This window comes from Perognathus longimembris, chromosome 20 (assembly GCF_023159225.1).
Source record: "Perognathus longimembris pacificus isolate PPM17 chromosome 20, ASM2315922v1, whole genome shotgun sequence".
Lineage (NCBI taxonomy): Eukaryota > Metazoa > Chordata > Mammalia > Rodentia > Heteromyidae > Perognathus > Perognathus longimembris.
This window is the reverse complement of record NC_063180.1, coordinates 24,935,056-24,953,686: the sequence shown is the minus strand read 5'-3', so window position 1 is coordinate 24,953,686 and position 18,631 is coordinate 24,935,056. Positions and strand designations below refer to the sequence as shown.

General features: G+C 44.1%; 1 protein-coding gene across 1 annotated transcript in view; it reads right to left on the bottom strand.

Annotated features, from left to right (window-relative positions):
• Nucleotides 1-470: 470 nt before the first annotated feature.
• Znf331 (zinc finger protein 331) overlaps nucleotides 471-18,631 on the bottom strand; it is a 34,673-nt gene continuing 16,512 nt past the window's right edge. Inside the window, exons 5-8 of the mRNA XM_048368983.1 lie at nucleotides 9,445-9,512; nucleotides 6,318-6,438; nucleotides 1,942-2,907; nucleotides 471-517 (exon numbers count right to left, since the gene is read on the bottom strand). Coding sequence (XP_048224940.1) covers nucleotides 471-517; nucleotides 1,942-2,907; nucleotides 6,318-6,438; nucleotides 9,445-9,512 — 1,202 coding nt within the window. The remainder of the gene's footprint in view (nucleotides 518-1,941; nucleotides 2,908-6,317; nucleotides 6,439-9,444; nucleotides 9,513-18,631) is intronic.

Genomic DNA, 18,631 nt, shown 5'->3' with positions numbered 1-18,631 from the left:
TTGCCCACCATTCATCAAGAGGCATCGACTTCATCCAACCAGTGTGATGCACAAGAACTCCTGCTACAGCCACTGCAATGAAGACAGGATTTCCTTTGAGGATGAGCGTGTGGATCATCTCCACTGAGGTGGGTGCTTCCTCATCAGCAGAGCTGCTGCCCTGAGCCCATGTTGGCTACTGGCCTCAAATCTTCCTGAATTCATCAAGATGTCTGTGGTCAGTGGGCCTGTGACTTGCAAGTCACTCAAGGGGCTGCTGCTGCCTGTCTCCCACCTCCCTGGACCCGGGTCAGCATGGCAGCTTTCCTCCTATAGATGGAGTCTCCAGAGCCAGAGTAGCTCTTCTGGGCCTCACCTGACCCCAGAGCCCAGGCCTGCAGCCAGGAGTACCTGCACCGTGTCTCTGCAGTGGAGTTGGCTTTGTTTGTCCATGGATATTCTCACTCTGCTGGGGAGAATTTCTGCCCACCTCAATCAAACTTCTTCCAGCCAAGAACCAGGAGACTGGAGGCCTTCGCTATGGGGGGGGCACTCATTTTTGAGGGGGCGCTTTCATACCAGGGGTCAGATCCTGGCTGACTCTTGGTTCCCTAGCATTATCAACAAAGAGAAAAAGTGAGAGTTGAGTGCTAGGTTAACCATTCATTTATTGACATTCAGACTTCAAACTATAAAATCCAATCCCTAGTAAAGAGTATTAAGTAATAAAATGAATCAGTATAAACTAAACATCTGTACACCTGGTGTACACAGACTAAAACACAAATATACATTCACAAAAGTCCTTTCAATTACATGTGATTGAAACTTCTAAAAAACCTTCTTACCCCTTACCCTTAGAACTCAGTGACCCTGGATTTACATCAGGAACTGAAGATTTGTAATATACTTATACTCTTTCAAAGAGAAATTTTTCACTGTTTACTGATGCTTGAAATTATGAATTTATCATCCCAAACAAATATTATTGGACATTCTGAAAATTCCTACTTGAAATATGCATCCATTCTTCCATGGTCAGCCTAGTTTTTCTCCTTAAACATTGACCATTTCCTTCCCTTCTTCATCTCGGAGCCTGGGCAATAGCCTTGAACTTCTTTTGCTTCAAGATGGAGTTCTACCCCTTGAGCTATTGCTGTATTTCTTATTTCTAGTCACTTTTATTCATGATTAATTGGAGATAAGAGTCTCATGGACCTTCCTGCCCTGCCTGTCTTCACACCGTGCTCTTCAGATCTCAGCTTCCTGAGCAGCTGGGAGTCCAAGTGTGAGCCACCAGGGCCTGGCCAAGTCCATTCTTTGTGTAGGGTTACTTTTGAACATAAGGCTCAAACTCGGTAGGTGAACATTCCACCACTGTAGACATGCCCCCTCCAAATCTGAGCCTCCCCTTCTTTACTTCATTTCCTGGAGTTCAAACCCAGAATCTCATGTTTGCCAATCCATAGTGCCATCCATACTTGAGCAATGTGTACGGATTCTTGTGTTTTAGCGAACTGGAGCAGTAGTTTACTGATGTCATCCATCCCCTTCTTTTCTGTCTTCTCTGCTTCCTAGTTTCGGTGCTTATTTAATGCCCGGGCTTAGGTGGAACCTTTTCTGAACTCTATCTTTTCTGTTTTTTCTGTTTTCTTCCAGTGAGGCTTCCTCTGTGTTTCTTCTGGCTTAAGGAGTGTGGAAAGGCCATTCTTCATTCCTTGAACTTTTAGGGTTGTGTTGGCATGTGGATTTTCTCATGAGTCCTTAGGTGTGAGCTGTGTATAAATCATTTGCCACATGAACGGCATTCGTAGGGTCTTTCCCCAGTGTGGCTTCTCTGGTGCCTTCTAAGGCTGAATCTGTATTTGAAGGATTTGTGGCACTGTTGACATGTGTAGGACTTTTCTCCTGTGTGGGTCCTCCCATGACTTTTTAAGTTGGAGTGATTCCGGTAAGTCTTACCACCGTGTTTGCACTCATAAGGTTTCTCCCTGGTGTGGCTTCTCTGGTGCCTTCTAAGGTTGAAGCTGTTTTTGAAGGATTTGTGGCACTGTTCACATGTGTAGGGTTTCTCTCCTCTGTGTGTCCTCCCATGACTTTTTAAGTTGGAGTGATCCTGGTAAGTCTTACGACAGTGTTTGCACTCATAAAGTTTCTCCTCGGTGTGGATTCTCTGGTGCCTTCTAAGGCTGACGCTGTGTTTGAAGGATTTGTGGTACTGCTCACATGTGTAGGGTTTCTCTCTGGTGTGTGACCTCTCATGTTGTTTGAACTTGGAGAGGTACCAGAAGCCCTTGCCACAGTATTTGCACTCATGACGCTTCTCCCGGGTGTGGATTCTCTGGTGTTCCAGAGATGCTGAGATTTGTCTAAAGGATTTGTCACAGTGGGGACACTGGTAAGGTCTCTCTCCAGTGTGGATTCGCTGGTGGATGATCAGATCCCCACGCTGCGTGAAGGATTTGTCACATGCGTTGCATCTATGATATTTTTCTTGTGTGTGGATCAGTTGGTGGCTTTTTAGATTTGAACATCTTCGAAAAGCTTTGCCACATACAAGACATGGGTATGGCCTCTCCCCAGCGTGTGTTCTATCATGTTCCTTCAGCCTGCAGACATGTCTAAATGACTTGTCACAATCTTTGCACTGGTAGGGTCTCACTCCTGTGTGAATTTGGAAATGTTTTCTACAATTGGACAGCTGGTTAATGCACTGGCCACACTGCTGACACTTGAAAGGTTTCTCTCCTGTGTGGATTCGTTGATGCCTCTGCAACTTCCAGGGGTAGCGAAAAGTTTTCTGGCATTCTTTACATTCATAGGGTTGCTTTTCACAGTGGATTGTCTGGTGCAGAGTGAGGGCAGATAATTTCCTGAAGGTTCTCCCACATGCATTACGAGGGGACCGTGTGTCTGCAGACTGCTCATCTGAGAAAACAAGAAAAAGACACTGATAACTCATGCCTATCATGCTAGCACTCAGGAGTCTGAGCTCTGAGGATAGGGGTTGATAATCTGCCAAGGATAAAAGTCTGAGATTCTTTGTGTCCAATAAGCCAACTAAAAACCAGAAAGGGAGCTCGGGCTCTGGAGTTAGCACACTAGACCTGAACAATAGAGGCTCAAGGACATCACCCAGGCCCTGAGTTCAATTCCCAGGCCTGGCCAAAGAAAAAACTCCCAACAAACATTTCCAGTTTAGTAGAATGTTTCAAGCCCATTCTCTGCGACCTGTCTTCCTTATCCATCCCACCTGTGTTTTGGGGGTGTTGTTTAGTTCATTTCCACTTACCTATAGTTTTTCCTGATGGTTCTTTTTTTCTCCCTCTGCAGGGCTCTTTTCCTTGCTCCAGACAGGTGATGAGGTCTGGTTTAGAGACATTAAGCCCTGGATATTGAAAAAGTAAAAAGGCATGTGTGCTGGCGAACATGAGAGAAAATGGCCATCTAAGATGGGCCTATTGTTTAGTTTCAGATGGGACAATTTTGGCACAAAGGCCCCATGTGCAATTTTCACCCATTTTCAGCATCCTGCTGCTAGTCAGTCAAATTGCAGGTTGACCAGGAGCTGCTGAGCTGTGGGATGCAGTGCCTTGCGTCACTGAATGGCTTGCATTCCCAATCAGCTCTGATGGGCATGCAAGCTGGGTGCCAGTGGCTCATGCCTGTAAGCTTCCCTTCTCAGCGGATTGAGAACTGAAGGATCAGAGGTGAAAGCCAGCTGAGGGAGAAAAGTCTGTAAGACTACACCTCTAAAAAACCAGCAAAATACTAAAATGGGTTTGTGGTAAAGAACATCCACAAAGAAGCAAATTGTGTGAGAATGCCCTTAGTTCAAAACTTGCTTCAGGCACACAGCATATATACATACATATATATATATATACACACATACATTACACACATGTGTACAATATACACACATATACTATATGTATCTATATCTACACACACACACACACACTTACGGCAAAGTCAAATGAAGCATTCATTTCCCTTCAACACTCAAAGGTTGGGCTGGGATATAGCCTCCTGGCAGTGATTGCCTCACATCCACGAGGCCCTGGGGGCAATTCCTCAGCACACTTATATAGAAAATCTAGAATAGCATAGTGGCTCAAGTGCTAGCCTTGAGCAATAAGAAGCCAGGGACAGTCCTCATGGCCTGAGGCCAAACCTCGAGACTGGCAAAAAAAAAAAAAAGAAATAAGAAAGAAAGAAAAGGGCTGGGGATACGGCCTTGTGGCAAGAGTGCTCGCCTCGTATACAGGAGGTCCTAGGTTCAATTCCCCAGCACCACATATACAGAAAATGGCCAGAAGTGGTGCTGTGGCTCAAGTGGCAGAGTGCTAGCCTTGAGCAAAAACAAGCCAGGTACAGTGCTCAGTCCTTGAGTCCAAAGCCCAGGACTGGCCAAAAAAAAAAAAAAAAAAAGAAAGAAAGAAAGACCAAAACAAAACCACAAAGAACTAATAGCCCACTCATCAAGTGGGCTAAAGACCTACAAAGAGACTTCTCTGATGAGGAAATGAGAATGGCCAAGAGACATATGAAAAAGTGCTCTACATCACTGGCCATAAAGGAAATGCAAATCAAAACAACATTGAGATTCCATCTCACCCCAGTAAGAATGTCATATATCAAGAAAACTAACAATAACAGTTGTTGGAGGGGATGTGGCCAAAAGGGAACCCTACTTCATTGTTGGTGGGAATGTAAACTGGTTCAGCCACTCTGGCAAGCAGTATGGAGATTTCTCAGAAGGCTAAATGTAGAACTCCCCTATGACCCAGCAACCCCACTTTTGGGTATTTATCCAAAAGACTACAAACAAAATCACAGTAAAGCCACCAGCACAACAATGTTCATTGCAGTGCAATTTGTCATAGCGAGAATCTGGAACCAACCCAGATGCCCCTCCGTAGACGAATGGATCAGGAAAATGTGGTACATATACACAATGGAATTTTATGCCTCTATCAGAAAGAATGACATTGCCCCATTTGTAAGGAAATGGAAGGACTTGGAAAAAATTATACTAAGTGAAGTGAGCCAGACCCAAAGAAACATGGACTCTATGGTCTCCCTTATTGGGAATAATTAGCACAGGTTTAGGCAAGTCACAGAGGATCACAAGAGCCCAATAGCTATACCCTTATGATCACATAAGATGATGCTAAGTGAAATGAACTCCATTTTATGAAAATGATTGTTATATCAGAGTTGTAACTACTTTCAACATCCCATGTGTATCTGTAGTTCCTACTATTGATGATGTTCGTTTATCACCTTCTTGTGATTGTATCTACACTATCTCTGTAATCTTATCTGAGTGTATGGGAAACAGTGTGTACTGGTATTAGAATTAGGAAATTCAAAGGGAATACGAAAATTGAGAGACAAAGGGTAAAATACGAGAAACAACAACAAAAGCAATACTTGCAAAACTGTTTGGTGTAAGTGAACTGAACACCTCAGGGGGGGAAAGGGGGAGGGGGGAGGGGGGTATGAGGGACAAGGTAACAAACAGTACAAGAAATGTATCCAATGCCTAACGTATGAAACTGTAACCTCTCTGTACATCAGTTTTATAATAAAAACTTAAAAAAAAAGAAAGAAAAGAAACAAACAAGACAACCAAAATGGGGATGTAGAGGATGAGAAGTTATAAAAATGTTTTTTTTCTTTCTTCCTTTTCATTGGTTTTGTTGTTGATCTCCAGGACTAGTTGTTGTCCCTGAGCTCTTTAAGTGAAGGCTAGCCTTCTACCACTTTGAGTCAAAACTGCACTTCCATTCTTTATGGGGTTCTTTGGAGAAAGAAGATAGGCAAAACTTCCTGCCTTGGCAGGCTGTAAACCACAGTCTTTTGATCTCAGCCTCATTAGCTAGATTTCAGGTATGAGCCTCTGATGCGTGGTTGAAAATATGTGGGTGTGTTTTTGAATAACAACCCAGGAATTCTGACAATGAGGTTAACTGAGATGCACTTGCACCAAGCTGGCACTGCTTTCTTTTTTTGTTTCCTTTTGGAAGGTCTTGGTGCATGAACTCAGGGTCTGGGTACTATCCCTGTGCTTCTGTGCTCAAGGCTAGCACCGTACCCCTCGAGGCACAGCTCTACAGATGGCTTTATTGGATAATTAGAGATATGAGTCTGATAGACTTTCCTTCTGGCATTGAAGCACTGGCTTTGAAGCCTGATCCTCAAATCTCAGCCTTCTGAGTAGCTGGGATTACAGGCACGAGCCACCAGTACCCAGCAAAGATGGTTCTGTTACAAAACATTCTGCAAGGAATTTCTGAGAATGAACTAGAAGTGGGACAGAAGCTCCTCACCCACGGACAGCAGGTTCCTGTAGTTGTCCAGCATGACTTCCCTGTACAGAGCTCGCTGAGCCGGGGTCAGGCACCGCCACTGGTCCTGTGTGAACTCCACAGCCATGTCCTCAAATGTCAACTGTCCCCATGATGGAAAAGACAAAAGATAACAATGTGAGCATTTGTCTGTGGGCAACTGCCAATTCCTGGTCAAGAAACTGAGAGACCTAAGGTAACTGTTCTACTTCAGATATGAAAAGTGAGTGATTTTCAAAACACACTTTCAATCTTAGTGGAATTTTCAGAAGTATAACCTAGACACATGAAACTATGGTATGTCATTCCCAAAATAATTGTACACAATATGGTAAGAATAAAATAATATTAAAAAATAAGTTGAAATTTTACATATGATATATAAAAGACATCACCATAAGGATGTGTTTTTTGATTACTATGTTTTTTTCATACAGAATAAGCTGTGTATTGTTCTTACATGGAATCTTCTCATCTAAGTTTGTTTATATACATCTACGTTATATGTAGATATATTTATAAATGTATATGTGTATGTACACATATATACGCCTCACACTCTACAATGTACAATGAACTAAATATTGTCCCACTTTAGATTTTGATTCTTTTATGATCTTTAGTATGGATATATATGGTGCATTTTAAACGGTCTCTAGGGGCTGAGAATCCGGCTTAGATGTAGAGTACTTCCCTTGCATGCATGAACAGTTTGATTCCTCAGCACCACATAAACAGAAAAGCCTGAAGTGGTGCTGTGGCTCAAGTGGTAGAATTCTAGCCTGTGCCAAAAGAAGCCAAGGACAGTGCTCAGGCCCTGGGTTCAATCCCTACCATTGATAACAAAAATAAGTGTCCAGTAATGTCAGTGTTCTGGGTCCAAAAGCACACATCTTTTCTCTTAGCAAAAAGTAAAGTTTGGTCAACTTTCCTGGTAGCTTTTGTTGAAAAGAATTTATGGACTCCATAGCGTCTTCCACAATTCTGGGTGTTCCTGCAAAGTGTTTTCTGCAGAGCATTTTACCTACAAACCACATGATAGCATTTTTCTCAGCAGCTGCTAAAACTTCCCCAAAACAGATCATATTTTTGGACATGTATTAGTACATATATACTATTGCAATATTCTCTGTAGTCTGTCAGATCAGAATGGATATTAATACTAGAGTTTAAAGAAACCACACAAAACATTCCACTCAGGAAGACAGAACGAAATATTGCTGAATGAAGAAAGAAAATTCACCAAGCTCAACAGTGTTATCTTAGCGACTCAAAAGGTTTAGGGTCCTGGTTGAAACCAGCCTGGGCAGGGAAATCCATGAGACATTGCAGAGAATTGTAACCTCTTTGTATAAACACTTAATAAAACTTAAATTATATTAAATGACATTGTAGAATCAGGAACAATGATAAAATGAATGTACGTGCCATTATTTCAAGTGTATTATATGCTCTCTCCTATGTATTAGGAGAGGTATGTAGAGAGCTTTTAACTCCATGGTTTTGTTTATTTTCAGAAAAAATAAAGATGTGAGCAAGTATAGAATGAAATGAAAACCTGCGGAAGTGAAAGCCCCTTTCAGATCTGCACCTGTCAGGGCAATCCATCTCCGGCAGCAGAAGTGCAAGCCCTCCTCCCCACAATAGCCGATGAGGAGGGAAGCTGGGCTTTTTTATTCATGGTTAATGGACATTACTCCTTAACCCCTCTCCCTGCTACTTATTAGTGACAAAGAGCAAAATTACTCAGCATCCCAGTGAATAAAGCTATTAACAAGCAACCGTGTCATTGCCCTCACAGTAGAGATAGAAGGAATTGAAAGTTCTGTCACCTGAATCCACTGATTAATAATTGATGTAAAGCAGGATTCAAGCCACACCTGAATTCTATACTCTCCAAATAACTATGTCTCAATTTTCAAGAAAGGTTGGCCCTTTTCCTTCCAAGGCTGTGTTTGTTTGATTGTTTACTTTTGTGAATGCCAATTTTTGAGTCTGAAGTCATGGCTTGGGTACCATCATTGAGGGTTTTTGTTGAAGTCTAGTGCTTACCACGTGAGTGAAAGCTTCACTTCTTATGGTTGGTTGTGAATTAGAGATAACAGTGTAACTTGCCAGTGCCTGACACTAGTGCTCGTAATCCTCGCTACTCTTGAGGCTGTGATCTGAGGATCAGAGTTCCAAGCCACCTGGGCAGAAAAAGTCCTGGTGAGACTCTACTCTTCAATGAACCACTCAAAACCAGCATTGGCGCTGTGGCTCAAAGTAGCTCAGGACTCACCTTGAGAAAAATAGCTCAGAGACAGCTCTGAGGCTTTGAATTCAAGTTCACAAGTAATGACCAAAAATCGTCTCAGACAGTTCCCTGGCTGTTCTGGCTTTGAACCATGATCCTCAGATCTCAGCTTCCAGAGGAGCAAGGCATACGGTTGTGAGCCATGATCCCCTGTTTTGCAAGGCATTAGTTGAATTCTCATGCAGGATGAAACTCCCACCACACCATTCCTTCTCCACTGCTGTCGGAGGACCTAGTTCCAGTCCAAACAGCACCTTAAAATGCCTTTCCCATGTTTGGAACTCACTGCTTGCTGAAACACTTTGCACTCGCTTGAGTGAGCAATTCCTGGAGAGACTCTGTCCAGATAGAAGTGAGAGGAGGCGGACAGAATGGGGAGGACTTTCTCCTCAGTAGCGAGAAGATTCTCTAAGGATTCAGCTTGATGAGGAAAGAAGAAAAGCAGAAGAGAAAGTCCGTGGGAAATGCTCATCAGGCAGAGACAGAAGTAGAGAAGTCAGCGTTTTACAGTCCTTCTATTATACATTTTTTTGTCTTAGAGCAGGACTGGAACTCCTATCTGATGCTTTCACTCCTTGGTCTGAGCTCTACCACCTGATCCAGGCCTCCAACCCCCATCCAGGTTTAGCCCTGTGACATTACAAGAGGGAGCAGGATCTGACCTTGACCTGGGCTGGAGTTTCCAGGGAAGCAGCCATTATTTCTTCCTCTTCCTCCTCCTTCCTCATGTTTCTGCTCTGGTCAGAGATGAGCTCACTAACCACTCCTTGCTCTGTAGGGTCTGCCTTTAAGACACTGGCAAAACCTCCTCACCTGCCCTACCACACCCACACGCAGCTGAGCCTGCTGCCGCTGGGCGGCAAAGGTCTCCCCATCCTGTTCTGTCCCCATATGCATTGGCAATGAGGAGCTTGGAACTGAAGACTGTGAAGAGGCTGAAATGGAGACTGAGGGGAGACCAGGAAGCCACACACCCACATCTAGAGGCCTGGCTCCCGCCCTCAGGCAGTCAGGACCAGGGCACTGATGCTCTGCCAGGCAGCGGATGGGTAGATTAGTGTCATCTATTTCCACTGGAGAGAATCAGTAAGTGACCAGGCACATGAGGAGCCTGGAGAAACCATGGTATCCCAGCAGCCAGGAGGGCAGCTTGGGAAGCCTGGGGCAGGGATAAGGAATCAGAAGTGAGAGGACATTTTCGGCAGCCAGGGTTGAGCTAGGCATGGGTGTTTCAGGGTTGCCGACTAGTGTTCTTGTTGTAACTCTTTTCCACTGTGAGTTTAAAGACTTCTGGGCTTGCTGAGTCAGAATGTGTGGAAGTTTGAAAGTCTGGAATCAAAATACTATTAGGCCTGCTTTGCCTGCTAACAGCTGGATTTGTTGGGCGTGGCCATCCCCTCTCCCTGGCCACAAACACCAGGAGGAAGTGAGGAGAGCTCTGCCCCTCTCTGTACAACCAGGGGACCTGGATTTCAGTGCCGGAAATGGAAGAATTTTAACTTGCTGTGCATGAGACACTGAAGATGGTGATAGTTTCCTGATATGGAGAGAAAGAATACAAAGAACAAATTTCTTTATATTAATGTTCAGTAATATATATTTAATCTTATTAAGAAGATGTTGTCCCGAGAGATGGCCATTTCAGAAATCAGGTTTTGAGTAAATTTCTCTTTGCACAGTGTCACTTTTTCTTTTACTTTCAGTAAGCTTGTTGAAAGAATTGCTGTTTGCAGGTGTCAGTATTGGGCCGAGCACAAGGTCTTCTGCTCCTGCTCATCTTTGCTCATCAGCCACAGCTCCACTTCTAGCTTACTTGCTAGTCATTTGCAGATAATTCTTTCAGATAATGCTCTCAGTCCAGGGTCACATTGAACTGTAGACATCAAATCTCAGTTTTCTTAAGAGCCAGGAATAAACGAGTGACCCTCTAGTGTCCAGTGATTTTACTAAACTAGTAATATGAGATTATTCAGCAGATGATTGCAAATTCGGAGTGTTTCTTGTGATCATTTTTTTGGGGTACAGATTTTAAATTTTCTATGATGACAATTCCACTTCATGTAAGAAATCCTTGAGGTGAGAGATAATTTCATGTGCTTGGTTGTTTTAATCAACAATATGCAGGGATGAAACCACCACAACCACCCCTGTTTGGGCTCAATTATATCTGTGTGTGTGTGTGTGTGTGTGTGTGTGCGCGCGCGTGTGCTTGCTGCCTCTTTGTAATTGTACATTAAATTATATGAAAAGTTGAAATGTTAGATTTTGACATAATCCTTTTTTCACTGTGTCATATTCCACCATGGAATATACTTCAGTAAATGCTGGTTGTGTCACTTTGAACGATAAACTGGTTAAACTGTTCTAACATGTGTTAACTAATTCCATCTTGGTTCTTTTCTTTTAACTTTCTGTGTTAGATAGTTCCCTATGGAGTCATGGAAATTATTGTTGAAACTCTGTCATTATAAATAAAATAGCAGCTCGTGTCAGTGGCTGACTCTTGTCATCCTAGTTACTGAGGAGGATCTGTAAAGCCTAGATGAAATATCAATACAATCTAAGTAATTTAGGTAGCCATAAGTCAATGGCGCTAGGATACTTTGAGTCATTACTTAAAATGTACCCATGGCCTTGCCAACATAATTGAGCTTGAATAGAAATGTTTTACTTTCCCACGCATAGGGAGTTGAAGTCAGTCCCTCTCAGCCACAGCCAACTATTAACAATATTAATGTTAGCATTGTCCCTGCTTCAGGTCCTCAGCTCTTCCCTTTAGCCCCCAGATTCACCCATACCTACTCACTCACTTCTACTCATTATTAAGACTTACCTACTTTCCCTTTAGCCACAGAGAGAAGCTGCCACCTGGATAAGGTGCAGAAGCTATGTAGCTCCCTCTCCCGTGGGAGCTGTGGCCCCACTAATAAACCATCTTCTCCTGTCTGTGATTATCTCCGTATGGTTTTTTGGGATGTCAGAGACATTTCCTTTCATTGGTATGGAAACTGAGGATAGGCCCCGGTTGATTTACTCCACCATTTCTGGGGGGGTCCAAGCTGCGCCCGTAATCTATTTTGCTATCCCTAAGTCCCTCAGAGGAACCCCGAGGTAACTACCTCTGACTGAGTACTCTACTTCCATCCACCACAACAAGGTCAGATTTGAACTTCCAACCAGGGTATGTGATCATTTTACCAGGGGCTCTGATCCGATTTTCCCTGGAGTTATAGGGCAGAGGCTTCAGAGCCATAAAAACAACAACAACAACAACAACAACAACAACAACAACAATCTTGGCACGAAGTTCCGAGCCCCACTCCCAGGGACCATTAGTCACAGGGCTAGGTAGGTCAAGGGAATCAGCATTTGTGGGTGATGACTCCATTGCTGTTTCTTCCCTCACAGTTGACTCCATTTTGAAGTCAACTGAACAGAGCCCCACTGGGACGAGGTGGGTTACCTCTAGTTCAGCTCTGCTGGTCACTCATCAGGTGGGCGACAGTCTAAAATGCTTCAGGAAAGCTGCTCAAGTTTGAGCCCAATCCTTAGCCTCATGCAATCAAATTTGACCCCAAATTTGGAACTCCATTTGGCCCCTTTATGTGACATGGGACCTCTGATATTGTATAGGACTTACATAACTTCTATGAGCACTCAGGCAGATGGATCTCTCTCTCTCTCTCTCTCTCTCTCTCTCTCTCTCTCTCTCTCTCTCTCTCTCTCTCTCTCTCTCTCTCTCTCTCTCTGTACATATATTCTGCCTACCTGCCTGGCTGTTATATAGGAGTGGCTGGTACCGGCTTCCAAAGGTAATGTTTGAAAGACACAGAGGAAGGTTTCTGCTCTTGTTATTGATGTTTGTTAAGCTTGGAGATTCAGTTAAATTCTGCTTGTTGTTGGCTAAATCCTATGTTTTCTCTAGCATTGACCATGTGGTGACAATAGAATTGAATTTAGAAAGGGCCAACCTCGTTCCATCAAGGTTCCAAAAACTCTTGGAGGTGGAGTCCCACCCACCCACCAGGTAATGGGCTGCCAAAGACCTTGCGGCAGGGCCTCAAGTGCCCAGATACTTAAAACACTTGCCACACTCCAGACACTCGAAAAATGTCTCCCTAGTGTAGATTTGCTGATGCTTCGGAACACAGAGTTCTGGCAAAAACTTAACTTATATTAAATGACATTGTAGAGTCAGGAACAATGATAAAATGAATGTATTATATGCTCTCTCCTATGTGTTAGGAGAGGTATGTAGAGAGGTATTATCTCTATGGTTTTGTTTTATTTTCAGAAAAAATAAAGACATGACCAAGTATAGAATGTAATGAAAACCTGCCAAACTGAGAGCCCCTTTCAGATCTGCACCTGTCAGGGCAATCCAACTCTGGCAAGCACAAGTGAAAGCCCTCCTCCCCAACAGAGGATGAGGGGGGAAGCTGGGCTTCTGTATTCATGGATAATGTACATAACTCCCTAAGCCCTCTGCCTGCTACTTATTAGTGACAAAGAGCAAATTAACCATAGATATCTATACTGATGTTCTTTTGGCCAGCCTCAGCATCCCAGTGAATAAAGTTATTAACAGGAAACATTGTCATTGCCCTGACATTAGAGATCAAAGAAACTGGAACAACTTTCACCTGAATCCACTGATTAAAGCAGGATTCAAGCCACACCTGCTTTCTATATTCTCCAAATACCTGTGGGTCTCAATTTTCAGGCAAGGTTGGCCATTTTCTTTCTAAGGCTGTGTCTGTTTGATTGTTTACTTTTGTGAATGCCAATTTTGGGGTCTGAACTCATGGCTTGGGTACTGTCATTGAGGGTTTTTGCTGAAGTCTAGTGCAGGACCACTTGAGCCACAGCTTCACTTCTAGTGGTTGGTTGTGAATTAGAGATAACTGGCTGGGGATATAGCCTAGTGGCAAGAGTGCCTGCCTCGGATACACGAGGCCCTAGGTTCGATTCCCCAGCACCACATATACAGAAAACGGCCAGAAGCGGCGCTGTGGCTCAAGTGGCAGAGTGCTAGCCTTGAGCGGGAAGAAGCCAGGGACAGTGCTCAGGCCCTGAGTCCAAGGCCCAGGACTGGCCAAAAAAAAAAAAAAAAGTGAATTAGAGATAACAGTGTAACTTGCCAGTGCCCGATGCTAGTGCTCGTAATCCTCACTGCTCTTGAGGCTGTGATCTGAGGATCAGAGTTCCAAGCCACCCTGGCAGAAAAAGTCCTGGTGAGACTCTACTCTTCAATGAACCACTCAAAACCAGCATTGGTGCAGTGGCTCAAAGTAGCTAAAGACTCACCTTGAGAAAAATAGCTCAGAGACAGCACCCAGACTCTGAATTCAAGTTCACAATTAACAAACACAAAACATCTCACAGCTTTTCTTGGCTGTTCTGGCTTTGAACCATGATCCTCAGATCTCAGCTTCCAGAGGAGCAAGGAGTACAGTTGTGAGCCACGATTCCCTGTTCTGCAAGGCATTAGTCTGAATTCTCATGCAGGATGAAACTCCCACCACACCATTCCTTCTCCACTGCTGTCGGAGGACCTAGTTCCAGTCCAAACAGCACCTTAAAATGCCTTTCCCATGTTTGGAGCTCACTGATTTCTGAAGCACTTTGCAGTCATGTGAGTGAGCAATTCCTGGAAGGACTGTCCAGATAGAAGGGAGAGGAGGAGGACAGCATGGGAAGGACTTTCTTCTCAGCAGGGATTAGGCTTGATCAGGAAAGAAGAAAAGGAGAAGAAAAAGTCCATGGGATATGCTGGTAAGGCAAAGAGACAGAAGTAGAGAAGTCAGCACTTTACAGTCTTCTATTATACTTTTTTTTTTTGTCTTAGAGCAGGACTGGAACTCCTATCTGATGCTTTCGATTCTAGGCCTGAGCTCTACCACCTAATCCAGGCCTCCAACCACCATCCTGGTTTAACCCTGGGACATTCCAAGAGGTAGCAGGATCTGACCTTGACCTGGGCTCGAGTTTTCAGACAAGCAGCCATGATTCTTCCGCCATTACACCATGCCAGGTGTCTGTTCTGTACATGTCCTGTCTCCCATCTCCTGGACCTGCTCTGCTCCTGGCATCCCACTTCAGCTCCCCATTGGAGCTGAACTGGTTTCTCAAAATGTGGATTCTCTGTTTCCTTGCCATATAATCTGTGAAAATTTTTATTTCCTGGAAAACTTTTTGTTTCCTAACTGACCACATGGTTCTAAAATATGGGCAAAGTAATGTCATTTTGCCAGTGGAATTTCAGAAAACTTACCTGGCCAATTAAAAAAAAATTCTAAGCGTGCCCCAAAGCTTGTACACAACTGTTTCTCAGTAAAATATGTAAAAAAAAACAAACACCCAAACTGGTATCCTGGTTTCAAAATTAATTGCTTTTGACTACGTTTTTTAACTTACTTTAAGTCTTGTGTTAAACTGATCCCGGCATACTGTGGGTGGAATCACAGTGAACAGCCTGGAGGCAATCCTTACTCCAATCACCAGACTCGAAGCCAAAATAAAAAACAAAAACCCAGGCTTTAAACCCAAACTGCTAATGTTTGGGTACAAGTAAATATGTCTAAGAAAAACTCCAAAAGATTCAAATATGCAGCACATGGTCTAAGTACAATGATGCAAAACCAGTGTTATTCTTCATGTCCATCTATGCTAAAAGTGGTAGTGTGCTATCCATTAGCAAAAGAAGCCCAGGGATACTGCCCAGGTCCTGAGTTCAAGTCTCAGCAGTAGCAAAGAAAAAAAAGAAGAAGGCAGCGGTGGCTATTCACTGAGAAAGTCAGTTTCTTGGACACTGTGAAGTTCCTTTCAAGACGCCTAATTTCTCACGTGTTATAAGATAACTTTATAACAGCTCCTGGAGTGTGGGTCAGGGCTACCTGTGCTGGCTGATGGTGGGGCCACACCCATCGAGGGATTTCCACCTTCACCCTGTTTGTTCAACTCTAGCTCTGAAAGGTGTGGCTGCCCTCCCTGCTCACACTTCCTCCCTTAAATGACCTCCTCTGCTGTCCTCCCAGTTCTGCCCTTCACAGTGTTGCCTGGGCTTCCCAGGTAGGGTCCCTGTGCCCACCCCCCCAGTGCCTCCCATGCTGATACTGCTGGAAGAATCAGGAACATCAGGGTCCAGGCCCCCAATCCTCCACCTGCCCTGCCCCATGTACCCCAGGCCACCAGTCCAGACCTGACCACTCCACCGCCCTCACCAACCCCCAGCCCCGAGCCCCGAGCCCATCCACCAGGCAAGGCCGCTGCCTTCTGGAATTCATCCTCTCCCAGCATGCAGTGCTCGCAGAATGAAAGGGTTCACCCCAGAGGCCTCTTTGAAATAGAGTCCAATGAGCAGAGATTCCTGGAACCAGGAGCTTCCCTCAGGTTTTCCCAGCATGCAGCGCAACAGTGGCCTATGGGACTCCATGGTCCCCAGGAGCCTCTGGTCCCCTCTGAAGAGTTCTTTCTCTGGCCCACAAATGCTGAGAGATTGGCTGCGCAGAAAGATTTAACAATTTTTTGTGTGTACTGGTCTTGGGGCTTGAACTCAGGGACTCTGTGCTGCTCCTTCTGTCTCAGCCTGACCATCCACTCCAGTTAGCTGGTCCCATGGTCCCATGTGAACATGCAATATCAGTGGGCCAATGAACACTGAGGCACGTCAGTGCACAGGAACCCCTGCTACAGCCACTGTAGGGGAAGACAAGATGCCCTTTCAGGATGAGTGTGGATCTTCTCAGTCACACATCTTTCAGCCCTGGACCAAGAGATTTAAAGGCTTCATTATAGGGGACCCCAGAATCTTGGGGAGACATCTTATCATGGCAGACCCTGGCTGCCTCTTTGTTCTCTAGCAATTTGAGAATAGAGATAAACTAGAGATCCCTGCTAGGTTCACAGTGCATTTATTGACATTCAGACATCCAACTTTAAAAGCCTCTCCCTAGTAAAGGGAATTAGGTAATAAAATGAATCACAACAAATTAAGTATCTGTATATTTGTTGTGTGGTACCTCATTAAAACAGATTATATATTCACAAATTACACCTGATGAAACTGGTTAATTAAACCTTTTCATCCCTTGACCTTAAAACTCAGTGCCCCGAGATTTACCTGAGCAACTGCAGATTTGAGATACATTTAGTTCTAGAAATAGAATTTTTTTCACTCTTAACTGGTGACTGAAAATATTTATTATTCCACAACAAATATTTTTGAATATTCTAACCATTCCTACTTGAAATAGGCATCAATGTGTCCATGTTCAGGCTAGTTTTTTTCATTAATTAAACATTGACAATTTCCTTCACTTCTTCATCTCGTGTCCTGTGGACTATACTGGAACTTCTTTTGCTCAAGGATGCAGTTCCACCACTTGAGCCATTATCATCCTTCTGTTTTCTTTTATTCATGATTAATTGGACATAAGAGTCTCATGGGCCTTCCTGCCCACCTGTCTTCACACCGCCATCCTCAGATCTCAGCTTCCTGGGCAGCTCAGATTGCAAATGGGAGCCACCAAGTCCAGGGCCTGGCCAAGTCCATTGTTTTTGTTGGGTTACTTTTGATCTAAAGGCTCAAATTTTCTACGTTAACATTCCACTACTGAAGAAATGCCCCCCAAATCCGAGTTCCCCTCTTCTCTTGGTTTCTTGGCATTGTAACTCAGAATCTCATGTCTGTCAATTCATATTGCTGTCCACACTTGACCTTCTGTATAGATTCTTGTGTTTTAGCCAACTGGAGAGGGGTCAGGTGATGTGCTCCATCTCCTTCCTGTCTGTCTTTTCTCCTTCATAGTGTGTGTGCTGGACTCTAATGCCAGGGGTGTGGCAGGAGGCTTTTCTGAATTCTCAATGTTTGTAGGTTTCATTCACTGTGGCTTCCTCTGTGTTTCTTCCAGCTTGAGTAGTGTGGAAAGACCATCCCTCATTTTCTGAATGTTAGGGTTCCAATGGATTGTGGATTTTCTCATGTCTCCTCAAGTGTGAACTCTGTATAAATGATTTGCCACATGAATGGCTTTTGTAGGGTCTGTTCCCAGTGTGGCCTCTCTGGTCAACTCTGAGGGTGGAGCTGTTTTTGAAAAGATTTGTGGCACTGTTCACATGTGTAGGTTTTCTCTCTAGTGTGTGTCCTCCCATGTTCTTTCCGGTTGGAGATATAGCAGAAAGTCATACCACAGTGTTTACACTCATGAGCTTTCTCCCGGTGTGGTTTCTCTGGTGTATCCTAAGGGTGGAGCTGGATGTGAAGGATTTGTGGCACTGTTCACATGTGTAGGGTTTCTCTCCCGTGTGTGTCCTGCCATGTTTTTTCAGGTTCTTGACAGACCAGAAGGTCTTGCTGTACACTTTGCACTCATAAGGTCTCTCCCTGGTGTGGGTTCTCTAGTGTTGCTTAGATGTTGAGATAAGTTTAAAGGCTTTGTCACAGTGGGGACACTGGTAAGGTCTCTCTCCAGTGTGGATTCGCTGGTGTCTGATCAGATCCCCATGCAGTGTGAAGGATATGTCACATGCATTGCAGCTGTGGGGTTTTTCTCCTGTGAGGAGCATTTGGTGTTTTTTAAGATGTAAACATTTTGGAAAGGCTTTGCCACATACAAGACATGGGAATGGCCTCTCTCCTGTGTGTGTTCTCTCATGTGCCATCAGCGTGGAGACATGTCTAAATAACTTGTCACAATCTTTACCCTGGTAGGGTTTCTCTGCAGCATGGATTCTCTTGTGTGTCTGAAGATCTGAATTCCATCTAAAGGATTTGCCACACACCTGGCACCAGTAGGGATTCTCTCTCATGTGACCTCGGAAATGTCTCCTACTACTGGACAGATACTGAAAACACTCGCCACAGTGCAGACCCTTGAAAAGTTTCTCCCTAGTGTAGATTTGCTGATGCTTCCGGAACACAGAGTTCTGGGCAAATTGTTTTCCCACAGTCTTTACATTCATAGGGTTGCTTTTCACACTGGATTCTCTGGTACAGAGT